General features: G+C 37.0%; 1 protein-coding gene across 12 annotated transcripts in view; it reads left to right on the plus strand.

Moving 5' to 3' along the window:
• The window catches only part of MTERF1 (mitochondrial transcription termination factor 1), a 397,742-nt gene that overhangs the window by 17,916 nt on the left and 364,073 nt on the right, over positions 1-15,753 (plus strand). For 2 of the 12 annotated variants that reach the window (XM_064380403.1, XM_012450845.2), the window contains one exon: positions 1,051-3,762. The exons of the other annotated variants lie outside the window; for them this stretch is intronic. In XM_064380403.1, the coding sequence (XP_064236473.1) occupies positions 1,082-2,215 (1,134 nt within the window). In that variant the 5' untranslated portion in view covers positions 1,051-1,081 and the 3' untranslated portion in view covers positions 2,216-3,762. Of the gene's footprint in view, positions 1-1,050; positions 3,763-15,753 lie in introns of those variants that run through there. 12 annotated transcript variants of the gene reach the window in all.

Below are 15,753 nucleotides of genomic sequence, written 5' to 3' on the forward strand. Positions count from 1 at the left end.
TGTGTGGATTTAATATCGCAACTAGATCATTTTGAAGATGAAAATTGGTTTGAAATTACTGGGTTGCAATGGAGGGAATGATAGGTAAATCAAATGAGATGGAGATTGTGATCCAGAGCTGTTGACTAGAGGTCTATGTAAGCTAAGAAGAATTAAGGCTTTAATGGTATCATGGCTATACAGGGTACCATGAATCTAGAAAAAGGTGTTCAAGATGGAAATTAATCTGAGGTGTTGGGTTTTCAGGACAAGATTTAGAGTTTGAAAACCAGGAGGTCAGAGGCAGAGAAATCTAGTATCTATGGTGTGGGCAAAGTCAAAGATCTGAAAATTGAAATATAAGGCAGAAGTGAAAGTGTCATTGTAAGAAATAAGTCAGGCCTGGCATGGTGGCTCACACCTGTAATCCCAGCACTTCGGGAGGGCAAGGCAGGCAGATCACTTGATCTCAAACGCCCAGGAGTTTGAGACCAGTCTTGGTGACATGATGAAACCCTGTCTCTCCAAAAAAGTGAAAATAAAAAATTAGCTGGGCGTTGTGGTGCATTCCTGTGGTCCCAGCTACTCAGGAGACTGAGGTGGTAACATCACCTGAGCCCAGGGAGATGAGGCTGCAATGAGCCATGATTGTGCTGCTACACTCCAGCCTGGTTGACAGAGTGAGACTCTGTCTCAAAAAAAAAAAAAAAAAGTTTGGAGACCAGGAGGACGAAGCAGAGATGCAGAGGGTCAACTGTTTTTAGGTGCCCAAGGCAGGCAAGGGTAAACTAAAAAAGCAAGAAAAACGCAAGAATAATTCTGGGGCACTAATGGTGCCCAATCCTGCTTTTCTTTATGTTAAAAATGGAAGCAACCCTGTGCCCACCGATAACAAAAACAGTGAGCTAGGGAGAGACAGTGCAGTGGCTGAATTCTTAACACAGTTCTGGAGAGCTGGAGCTGAAGGTGTGTTCTCATAGAAAGGACCATGATGCTCATAGGATCATAATATGGTCATTTAGTTGTTTAACACATACATTTGTGTAATATTTTATGTGTTGTTTTACACAGCATTTAAAAAGGTTTGGACTACCTAACCATTATGGCAGCAGGAAACCTCTGGTGTATGAGAAGTAACTTTCTCTTTGGTTCAAGATGTTGGATGACACGATTTTCATCAGAAACTGTCTTCAAATCAGTTTCATTTAGGCTTTTTGGTGTGAAGTATTGTAATGCAGACAATGAGCCTTCAGAGAATGAGGAGCTACTGAACAACTTACTTACTATGGGAGTAGATATTGGCATGGCAAGGAAACGACAGCCTGGAGTTTTCAGCAGGATGATTACCAATGAGCAGGACCTGAAAATGTTCCTTCTTTCCAAAGGAGCTAGCAAAGAAGTGATTGCTAGCATTATATCAAGATATCCACGAGCCATAACACGTACTCCTGAGAGTCTTTCAAAACGGTGGGATCTGTGGAGAGAGATTGTGACATCAGACCTTGAAATTGTAAATATTTTGGAACGTTCTCCTGAATCCTTTTTTCGGTCCAGTAACAACCTAAACTTAGAGAATAATATAAAGTTCCTCTACTCAGTTGGATTGACCCATAAATGCCTTTGTCGATTGTTGACCAGTGCCCCTCGTACCTTCTCCAATAGTCTTGATCTGAATAAACAGATGGTTGAATTTTTGCAGGCAGTCTGTTTGTCATTGGGTCACAATGATCCCACAGATTTTGTCAGGAAAATAATTTTTAAAAACCCTTTTATCTTAATTCAGAGCACCAAGCGGGTGAAAGCTAATGTTGAATTCTTACAGTCATCTTTCAGCTTGAACAATGAGGAACTATTGGGACTGATATGTGGTCCAGGAGCTAAAATCTTAGACCTTTCCAATGACTGTGTCAGAAGAAACTACGCAAATGTCAAAGAGAAGCTGTTTTCTCTTGGATGTATTGAAGAAGAGGTACAGAAGTTTGTCTTAAGTTATCCAGATGTGATCTTCTTCGCAGAGAAAAAGTTTAATGATAAAATAGACTGCCTCATAGAAGAAAACATTAGCATTTCACAAATAATTGAAAATCCTCGGGTTCTGGATTCAAGCCTAAGTACTTTAAAAAGTCGAATCAAAGAATTGGTAAATGCTGGCTGTAACTTGAGTACATTAAACATCACTCTTCTATCTTGGAGTAAAAAAAGATATGAAGCTAAATTGGCAAAGTTAAGCAGATAGAATGCTGTTTGGGGACTTTTAAGTCATAAAATATCTTTTCATTTTGAATTTGGGCCTTTCAAAAAGGAGAGGTTCACTTTCTTAACTGCAGATATATATATATATAAAATTTTTTTTGGATATTTTATTGTTCATAAAAACTCATGGTTGGATATGCTCAGGTATAGTCCTCCTAGCTGTCTCATCTCTAGTTTGAATTAATGCAACATAGCATTATATGATACAGACTGTGGATGCTGTGCAAATTGTAGTTCCTCAGAAATAGTGGTTCCACTGCAGAACAGTGTGTAGAAAGAAAGTACAAAATAAACTTGTGGTTTCTGTTCAGATTAAAAAGTGACAGACTCAGAGTAGAATGCCAGTAAAAATAGTGAAAATCTGGCTGGGTGTGGTAGCTCATGCCTGTGATCTCAGCACTTTGGGAGGCTGAGGCTAGAGGATCACTTGAAGTCAGGAGTTTAAGACCAGCCTGGCTAACATAGTGAGACTCTGTCTCTATAAAAAAAATAAATGGGTGTGTTGCTATGTGCCTGTAGTCCCAGCTACTCTGGAGGGTGAGGAAGGAGGATTGCTTGAGCCCAGCACGTCAAGGCTGTGGAGAACTATCATCATGCCACTGTACTCCAACCTGGGTGACAGTGCAAGACTCTCTCTTAAAAAAAAAAATCTGACAAAATAGGAAGGAGAAATTTTTCATCCTAAGTTTCACATTCTCCATTTAAAGCATTCGTATGCTTCCCCGGCTTCAGCCCCAGGATTTACTATAGGTGTATCCTGATTTCTTGGAGGACAAGGGCAACTGTGGTAGGCAGAATAATGGCCTCCTAAGGAGGCCAATGTTTTTAATTCTCAGGAATTGTGAATATGTTATGCTACATTGCAAAACAATTTTGCAGAAGTGATTAAGTTAAAATGTTAATAAGGGCCTTGAGATGGGGAGATTATCCTGAATTATTTGAGAGGGCCTAATATAATCATGGGGTCTTTAAAAGTTGAAGAGGGAGGCAAAAGGAGGTCAGAGTGAGCCTATATTAAAAAGACAACCACTTTTGTAGGAGGTCAAAAGTTGGCTTTGAAGGAGGAAGGGATCTTGAGCCAAGGAATGAAGGGGGTCTGTAAGAAAATGGAAAAGGCAAGGAAACATTCTCCCTTAGAGTCCCCAGAAAGGATTGCAGCATTGGTGGCACCTTTTTAGTCCAGTGAGATCAATGTCAAACTTCTGACCCATAGAATCATAAAATGGTAAATTTATGTTGTTTTAAACCACTGAGTCAGTGATAATTTGTTATGGAAGCAAATATGTTAACCTGGCAACTAAGTAGATGATTCGTTACATTATAAGTGAAGTCACAAAATACAGTCCTTTAGTATTGTCTATATTTCTTCCTTTTATAAGAGTAATTATATTTTAAAAATCTACCTATCCTTCTGGAATTGCTAATGTTAGTAGTGTTTATAAAGTCTTCAATGTGTGCCTAAAAACTAAATGTGAATAATAAATCTAAATAAAGGAATACTTTTGCCTAATACAGTTTAAAGAAAAATAATTCCTGTGTATTTTGTTGGCATTTCATTTAATATTAAAGAATAGTTTTCAGAGGTATTGACTTAAAAAATGACAAATCAGATAATGTCGGTATTTTCAAGATATTCACAATCCAGCTCTGACATAAACTGAAAGAGATGAGACAAATTATATGACCTTAATTACCTTTAGTTATTTTCCAGAGGCATTTGTTTTCTAAATGTGGTTTTTGAATTAAATAACATAATGGTGCTCAACCTTTTAAACCTCATTTGCTATCAGTGATGCCACAAAAAACCTTATTCCTATTATTGATAAAACAATATGCCTACTTTTCTAAGGCCATTTATATATTCAACAATACTCTTAAAATTATCTTTGGTTAACTATTTGATAGCCAGCATGGCATAGTTTTGAAAGCATGAGCTTTAGAGTGATGTATCTGGGCACCATTCCTGAATGACTTGTGTTAATGTTTTAAATTTACTGAACTTGTTTTTCTTATCTATAACACTACAAATTGACCTTGCAGAGTTGATAATAATCAAATGAAAATGCATCTCTAAGGTTTCTTGCACATAGTAATGGTTCAATCAATGATAGCTGTAATAAAAATACAGTATTTTAAAAAGTAGCTATATTTATACGTAATTCACATATTCAATTTACCTAAAGTCTGACACAGTTCTGCATATATATATATATAGAGAGAGAGAGAGAGAGAGTTGTGCAACTTTATTTTCCATTGCTTCTAATACATTTATAATTTATTAGATAATTTATAAAGAAAATGAATTTATTTTCTTAGAGTTATGGAAGCTGAGAAATCCTGTGTTGAGGGGCCACGTCTGGTGACAGCCTTCTTGCTGGTGGGGACTCTGAAGAGTCCTGAGGCGGCATTGTATCACATGGCGAGTGCTAATGTGCTTAGGTCTCTTTTCCTCTTATAAAGCTACCAGTCCACTCCCATGATAACCCATTAATTCATTAATCCATCAGTCCATAAATTCACAAATAGATTAATCCATTTCTGATGGCATAGTTCTTATGATCCAATCATCTCTTAAAGGCCCGACCTCAGTACTGCTACATTGGGGATTAAATTTCAATATGAGTTTTGGAGGGGACAGATAGTCCAACCATGGCAGCAACTATCACCACAATCTAATTTGAGAATATGTTTGTAATCTTAACAGTAGCCTTGTACCTGTTAGTGAATCCCCATTATTTCCCACCATTTGGTCCCCAGCCCTAAGCAAAAATGAATGTTTTCTGTCTCTATAAATTTGTCTATTGTGAACCTTTTATATAAATAGAATGATACAATATGGTCTTTTGTGACTGGCTTCACTTAGCGTATTATTTTCAAGGTCCATCCATGTAGCACACACTAGTATTTCATTCCTTTTTATTGGCAAGTAATATTCCATTGTATGATTACAGTAGTATTGGGAATAAATTTTACTGTTACGGTCTAAAACAAAGTATTGATTTCTTAAATTTTCTGAATTGTATGGGAGTATTTTCTGAGGTGTTGCTTTGGAATCTAACAAGTTTATAAGGAACTTAAAGGAGGTGGGTAGAAGAGAGAATAGTTTGTTGACATCAGCAGATCATAGGATTGTAGCTGGGCTGATGAGAAATGGTATAGCAACAGTAATTGCAAATGGCCAGAGAGAATGTTGGCTGCACGAAAGTACAATACAGCACTTGATCATTGGGCAGTAGGGGATGGGGGAAGGAAAGCTTTAGAGAAACAAATAGATAATATCTGTCAGGCAAAATGAACATGTCATACTTTAAGGTTTGAGTCTGATCAAGGGAGACTCAATTCTTTTTTTAAAAAATAGAATTATAAAAATCTTGGCCGGGCACATAATCCCAGTTTACACCTGTAATCCCAGCAATTTGAGAGGTCGAGGTGGAGGATTGCTTGAGCCCCGGAGTTCAAGACCAGCCTGGATAATATAGCAAGACATCATCACTACTTACAAAAAAAAAAAAAAAGTCGGGCATAGCGTTGCGCACCTGTAGTCCTAGCTATTCAGAGGCTGAGGTGGGAGGATTGCTTGAGCTCAGAAGTTTGAGATTTCAGTGAACTCTGACTGTGCCACTGAACTCCAACGTGGGCAAGAGTGAGACCCTGTCTCAAAAAATAAAAATAGAACTCTTAAGTAATATTTTGTCATGAATGAAAAAAATCCATGTTTCTGAATGGAAAAGATCTAAAATAAATCCCCCAAAAGAAAACAACTATAATCTTATCTCTCAGAGATCATTAACATTTTGGTGACTCTTCCTAATGTTTTTCTTTGTAGAAATGTCCATACATGCATGTAATATGAGTAGATGAGTGGCATATATATATTTGAAACCAAACTATGTATTTTATAATTTTTGTAACCTAATAGATCCTGAACATATTAAGTATTCATTAGTAATTACTTACAGAATCAAGTATTCACTGATAACATGGTTTTTAATGGCTGCATGAAATTCTCTTCTTTGGATAAACCATAATTTGTCACCATTGGCCAGAGTGAGTAAATTTTAGTACATTAGTAATTTTTTGAAAATCCTATCTAGATTTTTTTCAGTATTCCAGAGTGTTGTGCATACTACCATTTTAAATCATTGGTATATTTTATAACTTAAAATTTTGGTCTAGAAAATATAAATATTAAGAGTGCTGCATTTTGCCATTCTTCAAATGTCAGATGGATCTGTAAATTTCATTTTTTAATGGAAACCATTCTAAATTATTGCCATAAATTTGAGCACTTTCAGATAACTGCAAGAATTTGGATATTATCACAGATTAAAAAGAAAAAAGAGTTTCTTCCAAATGAACTTAGCAGGAAGGAATTTAAAAAGTGAATAATTATAGATGGGCTTATTGGGTTATTAAACTAGTAGTTTCTCTCCTTAAATTATTTCTAAGTACATGGTCTATGGCTAAAGATCCAACAATATGGCTTTCCTGTTTAAAAAACCAAAAACCAAAAAACCCTGACTGTTGACTCCTTCCTTGTTAGTCTCTAATGCCTCCTTACTTCCTACCATCTAGTGGAGATCACAAGAGATCTGTTGATGGCAGAATCCTAGCCTCCATTGTTACACAGTTCAGGAAAAGTTTGGTACAAGCAAGGTAGAATAGCAGGACTGTATTATTATTAGATTTTAGAAAGAAATAGAAGATACACTGATGGAATTTCATTTTCTGTCCCAGTTTCACTATTTTTCTGATCAATATTTGGAATTTATTTTTCCTTATAGAAATATTGTGTGAAGATTAATGAACTTGTGTACATGAATTGCTTTATGTTAATTATGAACAATTTTAGTATGATGATATGCTAATTCTTTCATTTACATTTTGATAATCCCAGTGCCACCTTCACCAGCTGTCAAGGTACCTTCAAATTCTGCCTACCATAATTTTCTTTCTTTTAAAAGTTTACCATGGAAATGAATTTATTCTGTGATAATACATAATCATTGTAAAAGTCTCTGAACAATACAAAGAAACAGTCTCAGCTAACCTATTTATCATGAGGTTGTAGAGATATCCTTGTATTCTTAGTTCTCAGAGGTTTATTTAAATCAAGGATGAAAGATGTTTTTTGAAAAAACACCTTTAAAAATATTAATTCTTGAATGACATTAGTAAATGTCAGTTTATTAATACTTTACTTAGATTTTTATTAGTATTCATAAGAGAGATTGGTCTACAGATCCTTCCCACATTTTATTATGAAAGTTTTGGTGCATAGATTTTGTTTGTTTGTTTTATAGGAGAGGGAGGTTGTCACTTTCTCAGGTTTTTGTATCAGGGCTGTGTTAGCCTCATAAAGTTAATTTGGAAGCTTATGATTTTTTCTCTACGTTTTGGAACGTTAAAGAAATGTGGAAATGATCATTTCTTTAAAGTTTTGCAGAATTTTAAAATCATCTGGGCCTGGTGTCTTGTTCAGGATAGATCTTTTACAACTATGGAAAGTTGTTCTAAAGACTTATATACAAGCTTTTGACCTGTACCTTTTTGGTAGACAGCTATATAAAGCTCTCTCTTACTGTAGTTAATACATTTTGGTTTGAATTCTATATTGAAATTAACATTGCCATGCTTTATGTCTATTCAAAGAATTATACATGTTCAAACAGCTTTACTTGGAGTAACCAAAAACTGGAAGTAACCCAGTGGACACTGGAACAACACGGAATGGAAAAGTACATTGTGATATATTCAGGCAATGTAATACTACTCAGCAATATGAAATAATGAAATATTGATACATACAACTAACTACATGAGTAAATCTCAAAATATGGTGAATGAAAGAAGCTAAAGAGTAAAATCTGTATTATTCAATTTATATAAAATTCTAGACAATGCTCACTAATTTGTAGTGACAGAAAGCTGATCCTTGGTTAGTGAGATAGGTTGGGTGAATGGAGAATGCCGAAGAAAGGACTACGAAAGACTACAGGGAAACTTGGGAGTGATGCATATATTCATCATCTTGATTGTGGTGATCATTTTGTGAGTCAGAATGTATCAAATTACATGTTTTAAATATGTGCAGTTTAGTACATTTCAGTTGTACCTCAGCAAAGTTGAATAATCATCCAACTGTGATTTGAAATGTCATCTTCATCTGATACTAAATTTCCATGTCTCTGAGTGTGTTTCTAGGCCTTCTTCAACTCTACTAAACAAATATATGTGACTTTATGTTTCTATATTGATAGAAAGAATTAAACAGTATCTTTTCAGTAAAAGTTTTGGGAGACCTGGGAAGCCATCTGAAAAAAAAAAATTGATAGATTAATATTCATACACCAGGATAAATTCCAAGTGGAACAGTCATGAGCTCTAAACCACTCAAGCCCCTGCCTTGGCCTTACACTTAACAACCTATACTTAATGACCTATACCATGACATGAGTTAAACACTGGTACTAATATCAGAATCTTTTCACTAGAGGGCTTCCTGGAACTTGACTGGGACCTATGGGCTAGAATTTACCGAAAGCAGCTGACCCCTGCTTTGCTTTTACTATTTCAGGAGTGCAGATGAAGTCTGACTTCCAGCTAGGCATGGTGGCTCTTGTCTGTATTCCTAGCTACTCGGGAGGCTGAGGTGAGAGGATTTTTTGAGCCCAGGAATTTGAGTCCAGTCTGGGCAACATAGGAAGCCCCTGTCTCTTAAAAAAAAAAAAGAGGTTAGATTTAGACCTTTTTGTCTCAAGAAAACAAAGGCTCTTGTCCCATGCCCTGTTGAGCACTGGTATATTTATTAGTTAACAGATTGGATTTACACTTTCACACAGCCAAATATAGCTTCCTTTTCTAAGGAAAGTAGGCTGCAACAACCCAAGTTAGAGGCATTCCTTTTTTTTTTTTTTTTTTTTTGCTTTCCTACAGTTAAGGAGAACTGATTGTCATGTTATACCCTTAATGTCAACTGAAGTGTCTATAGCAAAATTAGTGTAGTTAGGTCAGCATTATCCCACTCTGAACGTTTGAATGTCTCTCTCTCTGACCTGCGCAGCTGCTTCAGAAGCTTTTTTTTCTCCTGAATGAAGCTTTAGTCTGCAATTCATACAATACAAAAAGATACAATACTATAGCTTACTGTTTTAGCTTAATGTGATAAATTATTCACAGAATTAAAGTTTAATTTAGGGTGTGATAAAAACATATATGTAAATTATATGTAACTAATTAAAAAGATTAAAATTAGGTCTTAATCTGTGTTTGACTTGTGTATAGAGCTTCATGAACTGTAGGGGAACTGTAGACAGAGGTTTTGCTATACACTTTTCTAGTTTATTAGTGTTGAAGTGTTTATAGTATTCTCTGATGGTAGTTTGTATTTCTGTGGGATCAGTGCTGATATCCTCTTTATTGTTTTTTATTGTATCTATTTGATTCTTTTCTTTTTTATTAATCTTGCTAGTGGTGTATCTGTTTTGTTAATCTTTTCAGAAAACCAGTTTCTGGATTCATTGATTTTTTTGAAGGTTTTTCCGTCTGTCTATCTCCTTCAGTTCTGCACCGATCTTAGCTATTTCTTGTCTTCTGCTAGCTTTTGAATTTGTTTGCTCTTGCTTCTTTAGTTCTTATAATTGTGATGTTAGGGTGTCAATTTCAGATCTTTCCTACTTTCTCCTGTGGGCATTTAGTGCTATAAATGTCCCTATAAACACTGCTTTAGCTGTGTCCCAGAGATTCCAGTAGGTTGTGTCTTTGTTCTCATTGGTTTCAAATTATTTATTTATTTCTCCCTTAACTTTGTTATTTATCCAGTAGTCACTCAGGAGCAGGTTATTCAGTTTCCATGTATTTGTATGGTTTTGAGTGAGTTTCTTAATCCTGAGTTCTAATTTCACTACACTGTAGTCTGAGAGACTGTTCGTTATGATTTCCAGTTCTTTTGCATTTGCTGAGGAGTGTTTTACTTCCAATTGTGTGGTCAATTTTAGACGAAGTGTGATGTGGTACTGAGAAGAATGTATATTCTGATGATTTCAGGTGGAGAGTTCTGTAGATGTCTATTAGGTCCACTTGAGCCAGAGCTGAGTTCAAGTCCTGAATATCCTTGTTAATATTCTGTCTAAATGATGGTGGTGTGTTAAAGTCTGCCACTACTATTTTTTGGGAGTCTAAGTCTCTTTGTAGGTCTCTAAGAACTTGCTTTATGAATCTGGGTGCGCCTGTATTGGGTGCATATATATTTAGGATAGTTAGCTCTTCTTGTTGCATTGATCCCTTTACCATTATGTAATGCCCTTCTTTGTCCTTTTTTATCTTTGTTGGTTTAAAGTCTGTTTTATCAGGGACTAGGATTGAAATCCTTGCTTTTTTTTTTTTTTTTTTTGCTTTCCATTTGCTTGGTAAATATTTCTCCATCCCTTTATTTTGAGCCTATGTGTTTTTTTGCACGTGAGATGTGTCTCCTGAATAAGCACACTGATGGGTCTTGATTCTTTATCCAATTTGCCAGTCTGTGTCTTTTGATTGGGGCATTTAGCCCATTTACATTTAAGGTTAATATTGTTATGTGTGAATTTGATCCTCTCATTATGTTGCTAGTTGGTTATTTTGCCTGTTAGTTGATGCAGTTTCTTCATGTGTCAATGGTCTTTACAATATGGTATGTTTTTCTAGTGGCTGGTACTGTTTTTTCCCTTTCCGTATTTAGTGCCTTCTTCAGGAGCTCTTATAAGCAGGTCTGATGATGACAAAATCTCTCAGCATTTGCTTATTTGTAAAGGATTTTATTTCTCCTTTGCTTATGAAACTTCGTTTGGCTGGATATGACTTTTCTTTAAGGATGTTGAATATTGGCCACTCTCTTCGGACTTGTAGGGTTTCTGCAGACAGATCCACTGTTAGTCTGATGGACTTCCCATTGTGTGTAACTTGAGCTTTCTCTCTAGCTGCCCTTAACATTTTTTCCTTCAATTCTACCTTGGTGAATCTGATGATTATGTGTCTTGGGGTTGCTATTCTCAAGGATTATCTTTGTGGTGGTCTCTGTATTTCCTGTATTTGAATGTTGGCCTGTCCTGCTAGGTTGGGGAAGTTCTCCTGGATAATACCCTGAAGAGTGTTTTCCAACTTGGTTCCATTCTCCCTGTCACTTTCAGGTACACCAATCAAATATAGGTTTGGTCTTTTCACATAATCCCATATTTCTTGGAGGCTTTGTTCTTTCCTTTTCATTCTTTTTTCTCTAATCTTTTCTTCATGCTTTATTTCATTAAGTCGATCTTCAATCTCTGATATCCTTTCTTCCACTTGATCAGTTAGTTTATTGATACTTATGTATACTTTATGAATTTCTTGTGCTGTGTTTTTCAGCTCTATGAGGTCATTTATGTTCTTCTCTAAACTGGTTATTCTAGTTAGCAATTTCTCTAACCTTTTTTCAAGATTCTTAGCTTCCTTGCATTGGGTTAGCACTTTAGCTCAAAAGAATTTGTTATTACCCACCCTCTGAAGCCTACTTTAGCTCAGAAGACTTTGTTATCACCCTCCTTTAGCTCAGAGGAGTTTGTTACTACCCACCCTCTGAAGCCTACTTCTGTCAATTCGTCAAAATCTTTCTCTGTCCAGTTTTGTTCTCTTGCTGGTGAGGAATTGTAATTGTTTGGAGGAGAAAAGGCATTCTGGATTTTGGAATTCTCAGCCTTTTTATGCTGATTTTTCCTCATCTTCATGAATTTATCTACCTTTTGTCTATCTCCACTGAGCTAGACCACTTGGCTCCCTGGCTTCAGCCTCCCTTTCCAGGGGAGTGAATGGTTCTGTCTTGCTGGCATTTCAGGCGCCACTGGGGTATGAAAAAACAAAAAACCAATGCCTGCACCTAGCTTGGTGTCTGCCCCCATGGCTGCCCTTTTTTGTGCTTGAAATCCAGGGCCCTGGTGGCATAGGCACCTGAGGGAATCTCCTGGTCTGCAGGTTGTGAAGACCATGGGAAAAGATTAGTATCTGGGCTAGAGTGCACTGTTCCTCACGGTCCAACCCTTCATGGCTTCCCTTTGCTAAGGGAGGGAGTTCTCCCACCCTTTGCACTTCCCAGGTGAGGTGACATCCCACCCTGCTACTACTCGCCCTAAGTGGGCTGTATGCACCATCACACAATCCCAATGAGATGAGCTGAGTACCTCAGTTGGAAATGCAGAAATCTCCTGCCTTCTGTGTTGATCTTGCTGGGAGCTGTAGACCGGAACTGTTTCTATTTGGCCATCTTATGAGCCACTTGCCCATAATTTTGATCTTCTTTCTGAGGAGAACTGGTATCTGACATCCCTAGTTAGCCATCTTGGCCAAAAAAAAAAAAAAAAAGCAACAAAAAAGTGATGTTCCCTTCATGAGAACCCATGGTTAAAATCTCCTTAGACCACTAAGCCATGAAAGGCCTACTTGTGAGCAGATGGGCTGTTTTCTATCTTTTAAAATCACTGTTATCCTGACCATATGTGGGTGTTTGTGCTTCTGTTATTTTTTTCAACATATTAATTATTTTTCCAACATTTTATTCTGTCAAATTTTAAGCATAGAAAAGTTGAAAGAATTTTACAGTTAACATCTACCTGTCATCTATATTCCACCCTTAACATTTTATTATACCTCCTGTATCATGTATCTTCCCATGTATCTATATATCTAGCAAAGACAGTTATTTTAAAGTCCATACATAATAACTTCAATATCTGGAGCCATTTTTTAATTTGTATTTTCTGTTGTTTGGCTTTCATTCAAACTGTCTTGTTTCCTCATGTGCCTGGTGACTTTTTATTGTGTACCTGACATCATATTTGCCAGGGTTTAGAGAACATTTGAGACATGGAATGATATTAACTTCTTCCATAAAAGATTTACTTTTTCTGACAAATACCTGTGGGCCTTAGCAATCTGTGACTCACCTCATTTCAGTTTCAGGGACTGAAACAATTTAAAACTCTGAAGATCTGTCTACTTCTGCTTTACCTTTCCTTCTAGGGTATCTCCTCCTTGGTCTGAAGCCAAAGTGAGGAGTATTTATGAGTCCTCCTTTTCCTTCAGGATCTATAGTTTAGTCTGTCCCTCACCTAGTGCTATCAGAAGCTCTGCTTAGCCTCTCAGCTGCCCCTTTAAGAATTATTAAATGCTCCATGGGTATGAGCATCCTCAGAATAAGCACAGCTCAACTTTCTGAGTGAGGCCACCAAATCCTAGACCACCTTTATTGAAAAAATGGAACTCTTTTATTTAAATGGAGTTTATCCCATATACATTTAGTTAAACGACAGATATTTTTGCTTCTGTACTAGCATCATATTTTAGTTTATACTTTCTGTGTTTATTGATTTTTAAAAATTTTACCGCATGGTACATTTTCTTTTTTTTTTTTTTTTTTTTTTTTTAATTGCATTTTAGGTTTTGGGGTACATGTGAAGAACATGCAAGGTTGTTGCACAGGTGCACACCTGGCAGTATGATTTGCTGCCTCCCTCCCCTTCACCTATATCTGGCATTTCTCCCCATGCTATCCCTCCCCAACTCCCCACCCCCCCACTATCCCCCCTCCCCCAACAGACCCCCGTGTATAGTGCTCCCCTCCCTGTGTCCATGTGTTCTCCTTGTTCAACACCCGCCTATGAGTGAGAACATGTGGTGTTTGATTTTGTGTTCTTGTGTCAGTTTGCTGAGAATGATGTTTTCCAGGTTCATCCATGTCCCTACGAAGGATGTGAACTCCTCCTTTTTAATGGCTGCATAATATTCCATGGTGTATATGTGCCACATTTTTCCTGTCCAGTCTATCATCGATGGGCATTTGGGCTGGTTCCAGGTCTTTGCTATTGTAAACTGTGCTGCAATGAACATTCGTGTGCATGTGTCCTTATAGTAGAACGATTTATAATCCTTTGGATATATGCCCAGTAATGGGATTGCTGGGTCAAATGGAATTTCTATTTCTAGGTCCTTGAGGAATCGCCACACTGTTTTCCACAGTGGTTGAACTAATTTACACTCCCACCAACAGTGTAAAAGTGTTCCTATTTCTCCACATCCTCTCCAGCATCTGTTGTCTCTAGATTTTTTAACGATCGCCATTCTAACTGGCGTGAGATGGTATCTCAATGTAGTTTTGATTTGCATTTCTCTAATGACCAGTGATGATGAGCATTTTTTCATATGTTTGTTGGCCTCATGTATGTCTTCTTTTGTAAAGTATCTGTTCATATCCTTCGCCCATTTTTGAATGGGCTTGTTTGTTTTTTTCTTGTAAATCTTTTTTAGTTCATTGTAAATTCTGGATATCAGCCCTTTGTCAGACGGGTAGGCTGCAAAAATGTTTTCCCATTCTGTTGGTTGCCGATTCACTCTATTGACTGTTTCTTTTGCCGTGCAAAAGCTGTGGAGTTTGATTAGGTCCCATTTGTCTATTTTGGCTTTTGTTGCCAATGCTTTTGGTGTTTTGGTCATAAAGTCCTTGCCTACGCCTATGTCCTGAATGGTTTTGCCTAGGTTTCCTTCTAGTGTTTTTATGGTGTTACGTCTTATGTTTAAGTCTTTAATCCATCTGGAGTCAATTTTAGTGTAAGGTGTCAGGAAGGGGTCCAGTTTCTGCTTTCTGCATATGGCTAGCCAGTTTTCCCAACACCACTTATTGAACATGGAATCCTTTCCCCATTGATTTTTTTTTTCAGGTTTGTCAAAGATCAGGTGGTTGTAGATATGTTGTGTCGCCTCCGACGTCTCTGTTCTGTTCCATTGGTCTATATCTCTGTTTTGGTACCAGTACCATGCTGTTTTGATTACTGTAGCCTTGTAGTAGAGTTTGAAGTCCGGTAGTGTGATGCCTCCTGCTTTGTTCTTTTTGCTTAGAATTGACTTGGCTATGCGGGCTCTCTTTTGGTTCCATATGAAGTTTAAGGTGATTTTTTCCAGTTCTGTGAGGAAGGTCATTGGTAGCTTGATGGGGATAGCGTTGAATCTGTAAATTACTTTGGGCAGTATGGCCATTTTCACAATATTAATTCTTCCTAACCATGAACATGGAATGTTTCTCCATCTGTTTGTGTCCTCTCTTATTTCGTTGAGCAGTGATTTGTAGTTCTCCTTGAAGAGGTCCTTTACGTTCCTTGTTAGTTGTGTTCCTAGGTATTTTATTCTCTTTGTAGCAATTGTGAATGGCAGTTCGTTCTTGATTTGGCTCTCTTTAAGTCTGTTATTGGTGTATAGGAATGCTTGTGATTTTTGCACATTGATTTTGTATCCTGATACTTTGCTGAAGTTGCTTATCAGTTTCAGGAGATTTTGGGCTGAGGTGATAGGGTCTTCTAGATATACAATCATGTCGTCTGCAAATAGAGACAATTTGACTTCCTCCTTTCCTAATTGAATACCCTTTATTTCTTTTTCTTGCCTGATTGCTCTGGCTAGAACTTCCAGTACTATATTGAATAGGAGTGGTGAGAGAGGGCATCCTTGTCTAGTGCCGGATTTCAA

This window comes from Aotus nancymaae, unplaced genomic scaffold (genome assembly GCF_030222135.1).
Source record: "Aotus nancymaae isolate 86718 unplaced genomic scaffold, 86718_ANA_hifiasm-v0.15.2.pri h1tg000025l, whole genome shotgun sequence".
In the NCBI taxonomy this organism is placed as follows: Eukaryota; Metazoa; Chordata; class Mammalia; order Primates; family Aotidae; genus Aotus; species Aotus nancymaae.